The 19,065-nt window shown below is 33.5% G+C and overlaps 3 protein-coding genes across 25 annotated transcripts in view; 2 read left to right on the top strand and 1 right to left on the bottom strand.

Moving 5' to 3' along the window:
• LOC127867115 (uncharacterized) overlaps positions 1-19,065 on the top strand; it is a 229,674-nt gene that overhangs the window by 198,440 nt on the left and 12,169 nt on the right. The window lies entirely within an intron of this gene.
• LOC127867101 (uncharacterized) overlaps positions 1-19,065 on the bottom strand; it is a 242,158-nt gene that overhangs the window by 194,039 nt on the left and 29,054 nt on the right. The gene's annotated exons all lie outside the window — the stretch shown is intronic.
• The window catches only part of LOC127867092 (uncharacterized), a 377,266-nt gene that overhangs the window by 52,263 nt on the left and 305,938 nt on the right, over positions 1-19,065 (top strand). Inside the window, exons 1-3 of one of the 10 annotated variants that reach the window (XM_052408076.1) lie at positions 14,545-14,636; positions 17,458-17,592; positions 18,683-18,770. The exons of 2 other annotated variants lie outside the window; for them this stretch is intronic. In XM_052408076.1, coding sequence (XP_052264036.1) covers positions 18,693-18,770 — 78 coding nt within the window. In that variant the 5' untranslated portion in view covers positions 14,545-14,636; positions 17,458-17,592; positions 18,683-18,692. Of the gene's footprint in view, positions 1-11,160; positions 11,278-13,806; positions 13,905-14,524; positions 14,637-17,457; positions 17,593-18,682; positions 18,771-19,065 lie in introns of those variants that run through there. 7 more of the 10 variants (XM_052408078.1, XM_052408077.1, XM_052408075.1 and 4 more) reach the window with 7 other exon arrangements.

Raw genomic sequence — 19,065 nt, forward strand, 5'->3', positions numbered from 1 at the left:
TATGTATTGGCTCCTTGGTTGACTGTTGCTGTACGCGTTGTTTAGTTTAAACCTATTTAATTTCAAAATCGGTGGTTTGTCATTAAATCTTGCAGGTAAACGGATCGCATCGGTAACGGTAACCTGTGGCTTGTACTCCTCTCCTAGCGAATTTACAAGTTCCTGTGCTTTTTGGATCATATTTTCATTGACCCTTACATGGATTCCGCTAGCTGTCAATGTGCAATATTTGGGTCATGTAAATGATTACCATGATTAGCGGTGGATCGGTCAGGTAGTACGTTTTCCTGTAGGGCTGATCTTTGTTGATCCAGTATGTCAAATCATGACTTCATGAGCTACAGTGTTGTCAATACCCCATTGACTCGGCGGGTTTCTTCTGAAATGCTCTCAGTCAATTTTAATTTCAGTATTTGTACTTTAGAGTACATATTTGTAATTAACTCTGATTTCAAATTGTCCAATTAAGCCTCAAATAAAACGTATATAAAGCCCTGGCATTATTTTGTCTTATTCACAGTACTAACAAGCAATGGTAACTGATCCTTTTATGTCATGACACGTGGTTGGTGGGAAATCTTTCACTGGAGATACAGAGTGAAATCCTGTCATATTCGTATCGTCGGCGTCTTCCGTTTGCGACTTGTTGCCGGGTGGTTGCACTGTTGTTTCTTTATGATCGAAAACTGTATCCGCTCACTCACTATATTCCGAATCACTGTCAATGTAACTCCCAATGTTACTCTCATATAGAACACAACGTATTCACCAAGAATGTCGCTTGTCAATTGTCCGCCATATTTGAAATGTTTTGATGACCTGTTCTCACTATCGGATTCGCTGCTTTTTGTGCGTGTTTGTCTATCCCTATGCTTTTTTCTACGGCACATGTATAATATCCAAACCTAACGACATTAAGACATTTTAGTTAATTAGAAAATTCTATGCTGAAAAAACGCTGAATATAATTTTTTTATCCAATTTTAAGCAGGTGTTAATCGAGACATCACCGCCATTGCCCGCTTACGTCACTGTATCAACTAAAACAGTGATCGTCAAAGTAATAAGTTAATAATTTACATATTTTTGTGACTAGGTTTGTCTCAACACTACTTTTGTCTGGTATATTGAGGTGTCCCAATCAAATAAAATCGTAATGTAATAAGTAATGCCATAAACCTACAGTAGGTGATTTCGATCCGATGTATATCAGTCTATTACGTTTTTAGAGCGAAATGTTTAAGGAAAACACCGTATATTATTAGCTTTATTTTAACCACACATCCTAAGCACACATACACATGAATGGCACTGATTATGATAACGATCCATCAGAATAATATGTTGGTTGAAAGTGCAAACAAAACAAATTACATAACGATCATTTTCGTATATCTTTGGGTACAATGTTAATACTTATGTTAATACTAAATAACTGGACATGCACAACCTTTTAAAACAGGATGAATTAGTTAAATAGTTTAAAACAGGTAAAGTTTTATCTTAAAGTTGTATTCTTATTTTTTGTGCGACAAATGTCTTTAAACAAAATCAGTTGAATGGACTTAGAATATTGTAATTCCATATTTAGATTGGACTCATTAAATAATTAATAAATATTATTATTGTAACTGCATTTGGAAGTTTGAAAGTTGCGGTTCTATCAATGATTTCACTAAGCTTCATCTCACTACTCATAATTGTTTCTATTGTTTTTTAAATAAATAATTAATGAAAATGAAATCAACTCAAAATACATATATATATTCAAAAGTTTGTTATAATATATAACAAAATGTTTATCAAGCTCTTTTGATCAGCTACATGTAATAGACAACGATTTTGAGTGTCGATGAGTTAGAGCTAGTTCTATATTGAGTTTTGAAATATAAAAAAAGCATAATATGTTGATGTTTTAAAAAGTATTTTGAGCATTTCTTTTATGAACACCAACATTATTGACATTGAAATCTAAACAAAATTTTACTATGATGTAGTGAATCTTTTTGCCTCTTTCTAATTTGTACAGAAGTTTTACTTTACTAGTTCACCAAATGACTTATTAACAAAGGCTGCACACACACATATTTTTTTAAAAACGTATTGTTATAGAGGTATACTAACGCCATGCTTATACATACTGTTTATGATGTCGATAAACACTGTCTGATAACATCATTTTCCATAAAGAACAATTTATTTTTGACATGAGCAACATTGTAATTGTTTATGTATTACAAACCAACTTATAACCAAATCATAACTAGCAAGGAGATAACGTGATTAAAAAATCTCTCTTATTATAACAACGTGTAAATCAACTAATAAAGGTGCACTTCAGCCCCTGCGCGGTTGTCACAAAACATACAAACATGCATTTTTAATGCGCCACGTGCATGATCATTGAATAGGAAACCAATGACTTAGGCTTTTTATGTATTTCAATCATGGTTTGTTAACTACAAACAAATAGCTATATACACGGTTTGTAATATAATATTATTTTTAACAATGTATACAACTTGTTTATTTACATTAACAATTTCATAGTTGATAATATCACTGGCTTAGTGTATATGAAATCTTCGAATATTGAAAATAATGGACTAAACAAAAAAGCTGTTTAAGCTAACGGAAAATGTAAACAATAGTTATAAGTAGGCTACTATTCCATTTTCAAATACATCAAAGCACAACACTATTTACAGAGTATATAACTTTTTCCATTGTTTATCATTTCATCAACAGCCATTGATTATACTAGCCTTACATACAGAAGCTTTGTTTATTCATAGATACATACATGATCGAATTTTGAAATAATTTAATCTGGCAAAATGTTAAAAATTGGGATCCTATAAATATAAATGTATACATGATTTTGTTTCAAGAAAATATAGTATTTTGCGTTGTGTTCAGTATGTAATGGATTTTGTTTTTCCTCTGGTTTAAAATATATAAAAAAAAACTCACATGAAGGAATGAGAAACTATTTATTAATTTCTGATTTATTCTTGTAGTACACATCGAAACATTGCTACAACAATGTAAAGTGAACAAGTTATTAAAATACATTTGCACAAGTTTAGTTGAACACTGTAAAAAGAACATTCAGTACTTAAAAACGATAAATTATAATGCTCTCTTGTAACTTTATCATGATTCAAAAATAAAAGAGCATTAAGACGTCTGAAATCAAAATAGGAGACCTTAATTTATTTGTGTTACTTGTTTTGAATTACCAAATTACCTATAGTTGTCCTAAAATTTCATGAAATCTGACATCTGATGACATTTCTTATGCATGGCTTCCTTTTTGTGCTATAATGATCCCAAATATATTTATAATCAATTCTGGAGGGGATGTCACCCTCTGGGATGCTTGACGACCCTGTAATAAGGACAAAACGTCAATGAGTGCATTTTGCTCTAAAAAAAAGAGTTAACATTGAATAAATTAAATGAAATATTAGATACTATTACTGATTTTATTCCTGAACCAACTTATATTTGATACTTGATGGATTATCTAAATTGTTTTAATGGTTTTGGCTTTTCATAAGTACGCCAAAGATCATCAAGTGCACTTTTATTACCCAAATAGAACGTAAATGGCAATGTTTTTTGAAACCAACCAAAAATAATGTATTATATATTTGTAAGTAACTGTTCAATAACAGATGGATACTTTGATGATTAACAAAGTATTTCTCTGTTATATCTTGAGTGAATATTCCTAACATTATAAATTACGTAACCAAAATTAAAAGAAAAATGATGTTCGTTTTTAGACTTTTAATACTTGTTACGTTTTATAATATAACAACTTTTTGTAATTAGAACCAACATTATTTCTGTATTATCCTATCAAAATAATTACGAGACTGTAAACAATAAAAGTATAGTTACAAGTCAACATGTGTGATGTACGTTACAGTTTATATACATATATACTATGGCAGTATAAGTTTCTCCTAATCTTTTTTCATTTACAAATAATAAAGGGTTTAAACAGCCATTCGCTTCACATGCACATTCAAACAAGCATCCTTGGTCAGATTGATAGCATTTACATCGTGATGTACTACACTTGTTTTGAGAGCCATTTGATACGTACTTGACACATGCTGCGGGGATCTTTGTTTTCCTCATCCATACTGGTTGCAATGAATTTTCTTCAAGTTTCCATGCGCCAGTATCAAGAGGAACATCAGGCTGAAATTCATTATCTGTGGCATTTAGCCATATCTTTGCCTGATAAATTACCCTTTTAGTGTGAAGTTCAATCGCATCATGTCTAGGGGGTATCAAATCCAAACCTGGCCTTCAAAAATAACCGATAACTGCATGCGTCAATGTTTGGTGGGTGGTCCTGACAGCAGCCATACAGCACACACAGAAATTTACAAACTGCAAGAGCATCACCATCTCTACCCACACCCTATAATGTATCAGGTTGTGCGATATACTTCGCCCAGGCGCTTTTCTTACTCATTCCATTTAGAGAACACGTGGTGTCGCATCATGTAAATGCCTGAAACCCCAGAATGTTCCTTCTGGTATTGTCGCCTAGTTTTTCAGATATTGTGTGAACAAGATAACATTTTCTTTGTTTGTCTGTACCAAACATTATGCAGGCCTCGGCGTCAGCGCCAAGGTGGTATATTAACACGAGCAGAACGTCAGTGTTTCTACAATATACTTCTAAACGCGTGTAACCTCTATCAATAGCGTCTCGTAAATTCAATATCATCCGTGTATCTGCCTCCTTATGATTAACATATAGGTTTGTTGCATAAAAAGTACTCGACTTTGAATCAACATAACCTGAACATCCACCTCCTACAACTATAGTTGATCCTTCTGGAAGATTTTCTGATTGTTCGAAAGAAATTAAACCACGTCTGATATATTGTCATCGTGCGTGATATACTGTTCCAATATTTGCGGAAGAGGAACGTTTGGACTTGTTATGAGCTTCCTAATAGGTCGACGCTTTCCATTCCTATTAACTCTCGTTGCTACTTTGATAGATTTACTTCCTAAGTATCGATAAAAGTCACATCAACTCGAGTAGTGAATGCGCTAAAATGACTTAAAACAGATGAGACATTAACAGATTCATATTGTCCAAATGTTTGAAAGTCCTTAGGCTTACCTAAACTATGTATTAGCGCGTGTCCATCAATAATTACACATGCTGCATCAGTCGTTGTCGGAACAACTTGAGGCGTCACTATGCCATTGTCCTTTGTTAACACTTGGCGTATGTTTGATTTCTAGATTTCATGTATTTTCCCACTAGTCTTTGCAAGTGATAATGGCACATCAGAAAGTTCATGTTGTAGTCAAGATGCTCTTTCTACGGCTCTCCCTGAATAAGCTGCGTTGAAAAGTCACTTAGCTTTCTGTCAGCCTTTAAAACTTTTTTATTATCACTTTCTGCTTTTCACTGACTGTTTCCTGATAGAGATATGCAAATGTTTTGGACTGTACGTTTCGAAAAGAAGTATACAATTCAATCCAATTCAAGTATACATTCTGCTTTTTCAGCCGTTTCTCTGCAAATTCCTTGAGTAATGTTTTAACTCGTCTTTTACAAGTTAATACATCATCTGTGATATCATTTGTTGCAAGGTCCTTAGATGCTTTTGAGAACAGTCTGTTCTCCTCTTCATGCACTCCGAGTATATCATATGCACCAAAGAGCTGCATCATTTTCTTGATGCACCTTTCTTCCGAAGAAACTCTCGAACAAGTTCCATCTGTTTTATTCTTAAATAAACCAATATCTTCGTCATCATCAATTTGAGCGAACAATTTCATGGTACTATTGGTAGATATTACTGACCAGGTAGTACAAAACATATATCTTGCCTGGTCCTGTCTTGTTATTCCAATAAAAACCCCTGTCGTTTTACACATTCTGTTTTCCACACAGTAGCTTGATTGACGGGTGCTCCGTTGAATGTATTTTCCTTCTGCCTGACTACAAAGTTACCTTCAATGAACTCTTTGACACTTCAGGTGCTGCATATTCTAATGCTTTTATGTCTGCTAGATATACAGTGCCCCAACGGGCAGAGTTTGTGAGGTCGTACACCATAAGGCACGGTAGCATCTCGGAAAAGGCTTCAATATGCAAGAGTCAATCGCCTTTTCTTTGTACTGTAATGAACTTCATAAGGATGTCAACCAAATGAACGTAGGAATTCCAGAGAGAAACGTTCTTCACTCCACTTTTCTCTATGTCGAATTCATCTAGTAATTCACCAATTTTTTTTTCCTAGACTGCTTTAAGAAGAATATTATTTGCTACACGACCAATATATTGGTTCAAGCGACTTTTCATTTAAAAAGCAACCTCTAACTCTCTTACGTCATATTCAAGTTCTGTGATTTCTTCTTTCTTCCTCAGATTCTACGCACTGACGAAAATATCTTAACTATAACCAAATCGCCTAAATGCAAGCATGAGGCCCCTAACCGTACATAAATATTCCTTTCCATTCATAACCTAAGTAACAGCATTTGGTCCAAATACACCTGCTTCAAGAAATACGTCCACCAATCCTGAACATTCCATATGTTGACCAATCGCGCGAAGGAAATTGAAGTATACATGAAGTCCTCCCATCATGAAAATAACATTATTGTAACGTTTTTATTTGCCCATTATATTTATTTGCCTTTGTAGTATACTGGCTGATCAGACGTTATAACAGTGTATTTCTGCCCAACATGCCTACTTATTCCTTCAACTGAAATCCACAAATGATTTTAAGTCTATTTGTACTTCATTATATATATAATGGATTATTTTAAATTTTCTTTTTAATGTACAAATATGTTAAAAGAGTTAACTAAGCAATTAGCAAAAACTATTCCATTGTTTACAAAATACCTTTTGAACATAATATGTTAATCTGTTGATGTTCAATGCCATTTATCATGTTTATTTTGGCATAAAAGTGCATTCAATGACCTTATGACCTAAATAAATGAACACTAGAATATATAAATGTTTAATTAGATCCTAGCAGATTCATTTTCTGACAAAATTACTGCCCTTAAACCTTTCAATTTTGGTCATAAATCACCGTGAGATGTATTTCATCTCCTAAACAACTGAAAATTGTACCTATTGATCTTTGACCTAATTAAATGGATGTCAAGCACCTGAGAAGGTCCGCTTGTATTGTATTTTTCACTTTAAGGAATTTCCTCCTCAGCGAAAATCTTGTGAAGACTTAAAGTGTCTCCTCTGATAAGCGTGTGCGAACTACTCAGCCAGCCTCATCTGGGACAACACTTTGTTCATGCATTTAAACCTCATTTTCGTGGAGCGAGGTTTAAGTTTTTGTTAAATGATTAATTTACTCTTAATGCATATCTTATTCTGAAACACCGAAGTAAACATGTTTATTTGATAACAGGTTCAGGAAAATCAGTAGTGCTTAAACAAAAATTATTAATGAAATATAATTGAAACTCCGCGCTTTAGTTAACGGCACTGTAGAGGTGTATACATTTAATTACAATTTGCGATGGTTATAAAATACTTTATTACGTTGTAAAGAAAATTACAACAACATCAAATAGTTAGTATCGGGTAAAAATGTGAAACAAGTTTGAATATGCATTGCTAAAATAAATGTTAATTTTCTTTTAACATTTTTACATGCATGTTTTGCCAATTGGTAAGTCAATTTTCAATGAGTTAATTGCAAAACGGGTTTATTGCAAAAAAGGTAGTTAAACAAATATTAAATAGTAATAAGACACTGCAACACGTATTGCAATAACATTTTTGCATTTTAGGGTTTTCTTCCAATGTATTGTATATGTTGGTCGAATATTAAATGGTTGTCTCAGTTTGAAAATAAAAATCCTTATGTACGACTTCTGACACTTTTTTTTCAAAAGTTTCCAATGAATAAGCATCAATAAATGAATGTATGGTTAGTTTATTGTAAAACGGGTTGTTATAAAAATTGCAGATTACAATAAAACACAGTAATCCGTTTTGCAATAAAATGAAAGTATGTATTGCATATCTGGGTTATTTTCAAGTAATTATCCCAAATTGGTTAAAAGTACTCGATATGTGCATACTGAGATGTTATATTATATTTACCTTATAGACGACATTTGAATCTTCCTTTATACCGTTTCAAATTGATTTGAGTAATTATGTGATAATTTTATTTCGAAACGGGCTATTACACAAAAATCATATTGCAACAAAACGTGTTTCAATAATGTATTGCATTTCTGCGTTAACTTAGGTACTAAACTGGTTAAAATCATTTTCTATATTTATATTCCGTGCTGTTTTATCAAATTTGATCTCGACATTAATCATCTTCAATTGTTTATTTTGACATGTATCATTGCCTAGCTGGTCATACGTACAAAAATAAGCAAACCTGAACTCTTACATGTCGTGTTTTGCCTTGTAGTTTTAGATAATATTGATGTAATGATATTGCATATTGTAAAGGCCTAATGAAGAGCAAGTATTATACTCTTTGCATGAGTCAAGCTAATGGAAATTCGTTTGTTCCGCTCTACTTTGATCAAAAGTATGAATACTCTTCTGCAGATATAAACTTGAGCAAGTAGTCAAATTGTTATTTCAGAAAAAGTCTATATAATAATCATGCATACGTGTTAAATAAATGAGTTTCATTGTGATCATTCATATAGAGCCGACATTTGTGCTTGAACGACACTGCGGCGTACTTGGCTAAAGTCCGTTATAAGCATGTTTAAGGAAACCTCTGTATTTTACTATCAAGTGATTTCCAAAAACAACGCGTTCATAAAGTGCCAATGTGGATTTGTTTAAAAGTAACTATTGAAAGACGATTAGTCTATCTCAACGCGGGCAGCTTCTTGTTGGACTTGATGTATAGTTGTTTAATGTACAAATCAAATGCGCCAAATATCGCATTAAAAAGAAGGCTTAGTTTACTTATGGTGTGAAGTTAAACCTGATCACGAGAAAAAAACATTTAAGGCAGATGTTCAAATATAAATAATAAAGACGCACTTCTGATAAAATCGTGTATTATGATTATCTGTTCACGAAATTAGAGACATAGAAGAATATAATCTAGTAGTTTAGCCATTAAATGATTAAAAAGACCAAAAAAATCAAACTTTTTTTCAGAAATAAAATATTGTGAATACCACTAAAATAAAACCATTATTTTAATCCATGCACATAATGTGATACAATCATTTTACCATAAGTGTTCGCATATTGTATTATATTCTTTATATAAAGATTTGATGTAAACAAATTCAAGTTGAAAGTTAAATGTATCCATGGTCGTTGATCTATCACGTTATCAAACTGTCAGGCTGTAATTAGTCTCCGCATTGTGTTTAATCAATTTGTACTCTTAGTGCTATGTTAAACCTATCAAACCTGTCTCACAGTATGAGTGCTTTATTACTATAGCGCCTTTACATTTAACAGATGAAATGCATGCGTTTGAGTGAGTTCGGACTTGTTCTTGAATACTTGATAATTGCGTAATTCGAGTGTATCCAGAACATGCATACATTCTTATCGCCGTCATGGAAGTTGTAAATAAACTAAACAGAAAGCCAACGTATGTTAAATAAACCGACGCTGGTAAGATAAGTGTGTGAATCCATAACAAACATGTTGTTATTTTACGTAATGCATATTTTATGTTCCTTATTTGCGTTAGGTTTCTAACACCAGTTTCACTATGTAAGGGATAGAAACAATCACAAAACACTATGCCGTGTTGAAATTGGGCATGTTATTTCAAATGCCATAAATCAAATACCACAGTGAACTATCCAGCAACCTCTGGTTAGCCGAACATGTAAAATAACATCAGTTGTTCTCACTTATCTTGGCTGCCTGTAGCGCCCGCAATAAGAGTATAAAAAAACAAAGCCAATCAGTGTTATGGGAGGAGGAGGGAAGGCGGCAGGTTTTTGAGTAAACAATGAGCGTGTCTTACCTCTCGAATATTTCCAACATTGAGGCTGATGCTGTGTTCTGATTGGTTAAAACCGTCATGTGATACATATCCTGTCATTGATTGGCCTTGCCTCTCTCGACTACTTTATTAAGGTCAGTGAACACTAAATTCAACTCGCAAAACATCCACTTAAACACTTTTATGAAATCATAAAATACATGTATGTTCCTTATTTGCTTTAGGTCACTACCAACATTTTCACTAAGTAAGGGAACGAAGCAATAACAGAACACTATGTCGTGTTGTTATTTGGCATTTTATTTTGAATACCATAAAACAAATACCACAGTGAACTAACCAGCAACCTCTGGTTAGCCGAACATGTAAAATAACATCAGTTGTTTGGGCTGCCTGTAGCGCCACAAGTGACAACGGCCGCCAGTAAAACTCACCATCGCGAAAATGTAATTTGTAGATGGTGCTAAAATAAGTCTGAGTCAGTCAGTATATATTACTGATTCTGTTCATAAGCAATAACATTGCATTCTGTATATAAGGCTTACGGAAGTTCCGTTATTTCTAATTACGTAATATTTGTTATATTTTATTTTAATATTTATGGAGAACGCGAATTTGAATTAAACATAAAATACTCCAAAAGTATTATGAAAGCTTTTCAAATCTGATATTTTACGTAATAATGTTTATGGCATTTACCGGTCCCTTGCGGAACGGCTTGCACATGTGTAAAAAAAAGTTAAGATCTAGTTTATGAACATACAAATTATTGCAGTCATCTTAAAGCGAAGATGTCAACATCGATTCTTATTACACTTACAATGCTGCGTTGATTCACCATTTAGTTTAAACCTATTTATTTTAGCTCGATTGTATCGAAAGCCTTAGGCTTATATAAACGCTCTCGAGTACGTTTCCTGGGCCTAGTACCAGTACTTGGTGTCTTTGGGGGAGATCTAAAGAACGCTCCCACGGTGGGGATCGAACCCGTGACCTCCCGGTCGCTAGGCGGACACTATATCCATAACACCACGGCGACTTGATTCACCATTTACATGTGTAAACTTTTCAGAATATCATGAATGTTTCGATGTTTGATTTAATGATCTGAAAATGATAAACCCATAAATAGGATGTAACACAAGATTAAATGATTTGTTAAACATATTTTGTGAACTAGTCGAGGGGAAGTAACCACTTGGAGATGTTCGTCTTTTGACGAAGTGTATAGTTTAAGCGAACTAAATATGATATTATAATCAACTATTGTTCTCCAAGTATGTTCTTTATGGTAAGGATTTATTATTAATTTATTACGCGTACGAATTCTACGTGAAACGCGAAGGTTATGTATTAGTAAAAGTATTTCGCTTTAAACCTAATTGTTCATAGTTTGAAATCGAAAGTGACTTCTTTCATTGTAAAAGGAAAAAAGAAATGTTTGGTGTAATTCAAGTCTATATTTATTGTGTTTGCTCTCGGCTTATAAATATTGCAATAGCTTTGTAAACCGTAATAAATTAATGCGATGGTGAGATGAAACGAAGCCCATATTTATAATTTCTGACATGAATATGCATTTCTAAAAATAACCGTCTCTCACTTCAATGGGATTCCCCTCACGGGTTTGACATTTTTGTTTGAGTAGTATAAATGACTGATAGCATCGTTCAGAATGCATGGCGGATTGCAGTCTGAGTGACGAAGATGTGTTTATTTTATTAGCATGCGTTCCGTACAAAATTTGTGTTTATGTCTGGCTCTGCGTGTCTTCATTTCAAATGATGATCCAGTACGCTTATGAAAACGTTAAAACTTCATCTTCTTTCTAAATGCAAAATTGACGAAGGCAAAGATTTGACTGAATATATCGTGCTGTAATCAACCGAAATCGGTAAGGCTTATCCAGATTATATAATGGATTATTTTCAATATTAACAAAATGACCTGATATCGGAGGGCTAAAGCAAGTCAGCTATTTATAATTACGTTATACTCTCTACAGTTTAGTTTGCTTGTTTGTTTGTTTGCTTGTTTACAAATGTGCAAGTTTAAATTTAGTATTTTTGTCAGAATCAAGACATATTATTTGGACATGTAGGAATTCTGTTAAACATGAAAAAGAAGTATTATCTCCCTTAGACTTAATTATTAAATTTAAAAATAGAATAAAATTCAGAATTACATTAGATTTTCATCGATTAAAAAATGACTTTTTTTATTTATATTGGGGTGGATTATGCCATACAACCGATGAAACAGTAGTATTCCATGCAGATTTGGATTACAAAAATTACGTAAAATTTCTATAAATGCAAATAGTTAATATTGTATATTTCATTTTCGTTTTGTTTGCGTTTTCTCTCTGATTTCAGAATGGCGGCTGCGGGGCCGTTATTGGTTGTTACTCGGGTTGACATCCTAGATCAGAGAGGCAACGCGACAGTGGTTATCTTGTGTTTAGAAGTTGTTGTGAATTGTTACTTGTATATTGTTAATTGTATTCTTGTATCATCTCTTTTATCATCAGTATTCCTATGAGTCATTTCAATCATTTTTCCATATATTATGTAACCCAGTATTGGGCGCATCCCATTTCACGTATTATCACTCATTTTTCATCACTATGTATTTCGACATACCATTAACACAATTTCAATCATGTAGGACATATGATACTTGACTAATCTTTCCTTAAGTAAATAGGTTTTTTTTCAAAATTATGTATTAATGTACACTTTTTGTGTGTCGCACTTAGTTCAGGCTTAGCTAGATGGTGGGGCTGGGACGGGTAAGGAGTGGTACCAAAGGCTCTCACGTGCTTCAGCTCCATCATCTGGTGCAGCTGTAGACTGTCTAATATGTTCCTGGCGGATTATACGGCCCGGTGATAACAATACAAACCACGGTGTATCGATTATACACCCCGGTGATAACAATAAAAAAAAACGGGGCATCAATTATACGGCTCGGTGATAACAATACAAACCACGGGGCATCGATTATACGGCCCGGTGATAACAAAACAAACCACGGGGCATCGATTATACGGTCCGGTGATAGCAATACAAACCACGGGATATCGATTATATGGCTCGGTGATAACAATACAAACCACGGGGCATCGATTATACACCCCGTTGATAAGAATACAAACTACGGGGAATCGATTATACGGCCCGGTGATAACAATAAAAACCACGGGGCATCGATTATACGGCCCGGTGATAACAATAAAAACCACGGGGCATCGATTATACACCCCGGTGATAACAAAAAATCCACGGGTCATCGATTATACAACCCGTTGATAACAATAAAAACATTTTAAGGCACGCAGCTTAAGTATAAATTGTTTGGATCTAAAATATTTTTAAGTTAAAATAAATGTGATTGACACGCTGTGAACTTAATAACATGATTTGTTTCATTTAGTGTTATTTTCGCGTTTTAGGTGAGGTTACTTGAAATCAAAGCGTGCAATGGACGCAGTACCGGTCGCAAACAACTATTAAAGTATGGTATATATATATATATATATATATATATATATATATATATATATATATATATATATATATATATATATATATATATATATATATATATATATATATATATATATATATATATATATAGGTATCTTTTAACAATTAACTAAGTATAACCATCGTTGTTTAATGTAACGCAGGTTGAGATGCATAAATATTTATTTTAAATCAGTATTTGCAATTCAGATTATATTAATACAACTTTAGTTCGGTGTAGTCATTAACAATTCAGTGCGTTTCGACCTTTTGCACATGCGCATTAGGGACGGTGATCATCCCGGTGAATCTACATCATCTACATCTACATCGGTACGTTGACCAGTCAAACTTGACAATTACTCAACGGATAGTGGCGCTTAATAAAAGGGTAAAGTGGTCGATAGAATGATAGATGTTATAAAAATAAAAGATGTGATACAAATTAAGTACAACATAATAGTATGTATTCAGGGAATATAAGGTTAGAAGAGATAATACAGATAAAGTACACGATACTACATATTTAAATTAGGAATAATAAGGATAGATACATAGTAGAAGGAAGGATAAAGAGAGATAATCCCAGCTGGTCATACGACCATCTGGAAGTGAAATCCCTTGTTATAAATGCAGCGTCGCTAGCTCCCTCTTGAAGGATACCAAAGATGGGGGCCTCAGCTACTGTAGCTGGTAGTCTGTTCCACACTGGGATGGTTCTGGGGAAGAAGCTGAACTTAAAGACATCTGATGATGTTGAGTAGTGGTTGTAGGTCAAACTATGCATGTTCCGACGTGTTCGCGCTGGTGCTTCTGATAGATAGGCATCGCTTGGTATGTCGACCAGGTCATGTATTATCTTGTACAGAATCACTAGTTAGAGTTTTGTGCTTCTGTCCTCAAGAGACTCCCATTGAAGTAGATTCAACATATCGGTAACGCTGCTGGTATTGCGGTAACGGTTGGTGGTAAAACGTACAGCTCTTCTTTGGACCATTTCAATTTTCTTTACTTGTTCTTTTGTGTGAAATAAAAGTATTCTATATCTCGACGAAGTGTATAGTTTAAGCGAACTAAATATAATATTATAATTAACTATTGTTCTCCAAGTATGTTCTTTATGGTAAGGATGTATTATTAATTTATTACGCGTATGAACTCTACATGAAACGCGAAGGTTATGTATTAGTAAAAGTATTTCGCTTTTAACCTAATTGTTCATTGTTTGAAATCGAAAGTGACTTCTTTAATTGTAAAAGGAAAATATAAATGTTTGGTGTAATTAAAGTCTATATTTATTGTATTTGTTCTCGGCTTATAAATATTGCAATAGCCTTGTAAACTGTAATAAATTAATGCGATGGTGAGATAAAACGAAGCCCATATTTATAATTTCTGACATGAATATGCATTTCTAAAAATAACCGTCTCTCACTTCAAGGGGGTTCCCCTCACGGGTTTTACATATTTGTTTGAGTAGTATAAATGACTGATGTCATCGTTCAGAATGCATGGCGGATTGCAGTCTGAGTGACGAAGATGTGTTTGTTTTATTAGCATGCGTTCCGAACAAAATTTGTGTTCATGTCTGCGCGTCTTTATTTCAAATGTTGATCCAGTACGTTTATGATAACGTTAAAACTTCATCTTCTTTCTAAATGCAAAATTTATATTGACATATTTTACTTAATATTAACATACTTAAAGGTATTAGTTATACTCAAAAGTGAGAGCTTTGCAAATTGGAAAAAAATCACTGTTCCATGTTAAATGTTTTGCCCTGCAATGGAAGTTACATATTTTACTTATCAATAGCCATGGTACTTGTCAAATTCGGTATGAATTCCGGCCAAAACGGTTGGCGAATGTGTAATAACAAGTTAAATATATATTACATAAAATATCATATTAAATCGGCAAGTTTACGGGTTGCGGAATGAAAATTCCTGGTAGCGAAGTTCACAGATTGAAGAATAAAAAATCAAGATAAAACAATTCATTACTTTCAGATAAATGACACTGCTTAAATAATATATTATTATGGAACAATTCGGTCATATTTTAAGGTATGTTCGATTAATTAAAATTATTATAAACAATGCATTAATTCAGTAATCTTTATTTCCGATGTCCGATTTTATTATGCTTTGAATTCCAATCATATAACTAATTTATAATATTGCCTCAGGTAGAAATGTCTCTGCATGGTCTTTCTACGTAGTTCGGTCGAGTTTATAATTTATAATGTTGATTTACTCTACACTTTCAAGTCCACAGGGTATTTTAACCAAACAATGATAAACACGGGTCCCGTATGGAAGGTCCCGTGTCTGTACAAAAACAACGCCGAACTCTACCGCTATTAGAAGTTAAGTGCCTCCAGACATACTGGTTCATGTACACGATTAATTTGGAATACATATAATCAAACAATTATAAATCTGAAAAAAAACGCATGTCTCGCTTGTCAAGTTTATGTGTGACTTTATGCGAGCTAAATGTATTAAATGGATACTTACATAAATATATATTAACTGCTTATATGGATTATTGTCGTACATATAGGTATTTGAACATAAACTTGAACAAGTAATAAACCACATTTGCGGTTATGATAATCTAATCAATTTCTTTGTGAAGCGGCATTGTCCAGATAGACTAATAATGTATGTGGGTCTTTTAAAATTATCTTATGAACCACATGACAGGCTAATCCGTTAATGATGATAAGTTTGAATCAGATGTAGTCACATAAAATAACATTGCGTTATCACCGTAATATGACTTCTGGTATACACAGTATTGTAAAAGGTGTATCACACATTGGTCATCTATGATAGCTGTGGTTAGTTTATCGGCCAAAGACTGGTAACGTCGATAACTATGTTATTTTTTCATTGATTGTGTATGCAACGTATTTGTTATATGGAATAAGTGACCAACCGTTTTATTTCATCTCTGCTCGCGGTCGCGGTTATTTATGCTAGTGTCATTTAATCTGCCGATATTGCCTGGAAAGTAAAGTTATCATTAGTAAAACTACTTGTGTTGTTTGCTTTTATTAGGTGTCGTGAGCATCGAAAATCTCCGGGCGTTATTTTTACTGTGGAGATGTATGCTTTCAATTTTAATCGCCTGATATTAAGTTGGCATTTTTTTATTTCTTAAATGCGGTTGAACATTGATTATAGGCATATGAATTGTGATTATATAAATTTCAACCCGAACAGGTGCAGATGAAAGTGTTAATATAAAAAGTCAATGCATCGCGATCCGTTCGTGAATACTGTTGGTCAACAGGGGTTCATGCGCGGCTACCATACGCATTGATTCAGTTTTCATTGAAAAATATCGTTGGATTAACTACTGGACTAGCTTCCAATTATTCAAGTTAACAATTTACATGTTTGAATCCAAGTTTCGTGAGGCGTCGGCATGTGTCGTGTTTTAACTTTCACTTGAGGCTCAACCACACTGAGCCTTAAAAAGGTGTATTTCTGTTACTGTAATTGCGACATAAACATATAAATGTCGACGGTAAATGTTCAACGTAAAATAAAATGGCACCGGCGAAAATAATAAGATCATTAAACAACTTCTTAAATAAATTCAAAAGCAGCAAAACTATATAACAGTTTTGATTTTATGTGCTCAGTACATGTTAAAAGTTTACTTAAATTCATGCGGCATGTAACCGATAGCAAACTGATAATATTTATTCACGCATGTCATTGCTCAGATAACGTCCTTTTCGTTCAGCAAACTCAAATATTGAAGAGTGTTATATAGTTTCTCATGTTGATTCAAAATGAAGTATTGAACTAATTTTATAAATTGAAGCATGCACATTTATACTTTAATGTATAACATATACAGTGTTACAGATGCTCTTTCGAAATGTTCTTTTTTTCTATTGCGTAACAAATATTCTTATTATTTTGCAGGACGACATCTGAAAACTCTTGATTAAACTAGCTACGTGGCGGTCCACATGCCATATCAACACAAGTCGCGTGCGTTACTGCAGTTTTCAAACATTCCGCACCGAAGAACATCCTTACTGATCGGTCAAGGGCACGGTATTATATTATCTGCCATTGTATTGAGTAATCATAATGATACTTTTGTTCAATATATAATGACTTAAACTTAATGTTGTACATTAACGCAGATGAGTAAAAGGAAAATACATTAACGACAACTCTATTAACTACTGTAATATGTTGGTTCATTGCATGAGGTAAGCGCATAAAAGTAGCAATAAATGTTCCCACTTCATCAAGTGTATTATTTTACTACTAGTTTAGTTCGTGACATCGAACACACCATGCAGTGTATGTTACAATATCAGTAAATTAAAATTCTATATTAACTTCCATTTTACTTCCTTTTATTTGAAAGATTGGGATAAATAAGAGGCCGTTGAACGAATTTTTCTTTTGGAAAACTATTCATTTTCCTCGCCCAGGTATATTGGAGACGTAATGTTATTTATTTAACTTGAGTCATTTAACCGTCAAATTACCTGACTAGGCTAATAAATCAATTGTGGTGTATAAGGTAAGGCAGGTTTCATATAAGACGTGTCATTTACACGGGCAGAAGCCATCTTATTTGCATTTTATTGAAAAGCAGTATTGTTAATGTTACATAACATAACTTAAATTTATTTATGTACTGCAACGTGTCAGCTATGATCAGTTTATATGTATTAAGTACATGCACGCGTATTCTTGATCTTGTTAATATTGTTTTTTCATGACAATTACCCGAACTAGTACACATATTAGTGTCCATATAGGCTTATAACATTGCCTACGCTGCAGGAGTGAAATACCGTAATGCTCAATTTTGTTTATTACACGGGTGTTATTACACTAGTTATATAACTGTAAAATGCCGTCATTTTTGTGACAAAATGACATCATTATTCCAGCGAATTTCTTCAGTTAAACTCTTACAATGTTAATAAACGGTGAAAAGAGCATAAAACAAAGAGAATATTTGTTGGTCATGTTATCAATAGAATCTTAGATTCGTGGTCATTTTGTATTAAATTTATTAAACTCGTCACCTTTTTTTATCTTTATTTAGATGACGAGTTTAATAAATTCAATACGAAACGCCCAATCATGCAAGATCCTATTTTTATCGAATATCTCACTTCAGCACTGTATGGATGGCTGAAAGTGGCACAAGACCTGATGAACCGGAAAGATTCCGAAGACAGGGCAGTGTGTCCAGCAAACAAGACCTGGTAAGATGATGAGTCGAGTGTAGTTTGTGTCCACTACACAATGACAATTAACGCATTGTTTTCCCGTTTAGATGTCTGCGTTTACCCTGCCCCTATTATATTTCTTAATGACATTTCAATCTAGATGGTTAATGTTTGCATAACTAAAGGCAGATGTACGTTAACATCTTTAGAAAAAAGAACAACGGTACATGTTTACTGTATATCAATAATTGGTCCCAAATTAAATACTTTACTTCTGTACAAAATGTGAGACATTAAAAATGAATCAATCCGTTCTCATGAATCTTCTTAA

Source organism: Dreissena polymorpha, chromosome 2, assembly GCF_020536995.1.
Source record: "Dreissena polymorpha isolate Duluth1 chromosome 2, UMN_Dpol_1.0, whole genome shotgun sequence".
Taxonomy (NCBI): Eukaryota; Metazoa; Mollusca; class Bivalvia; order Myida; family Dreissenidae; genus Dreissena; species Dreissena polymorpha.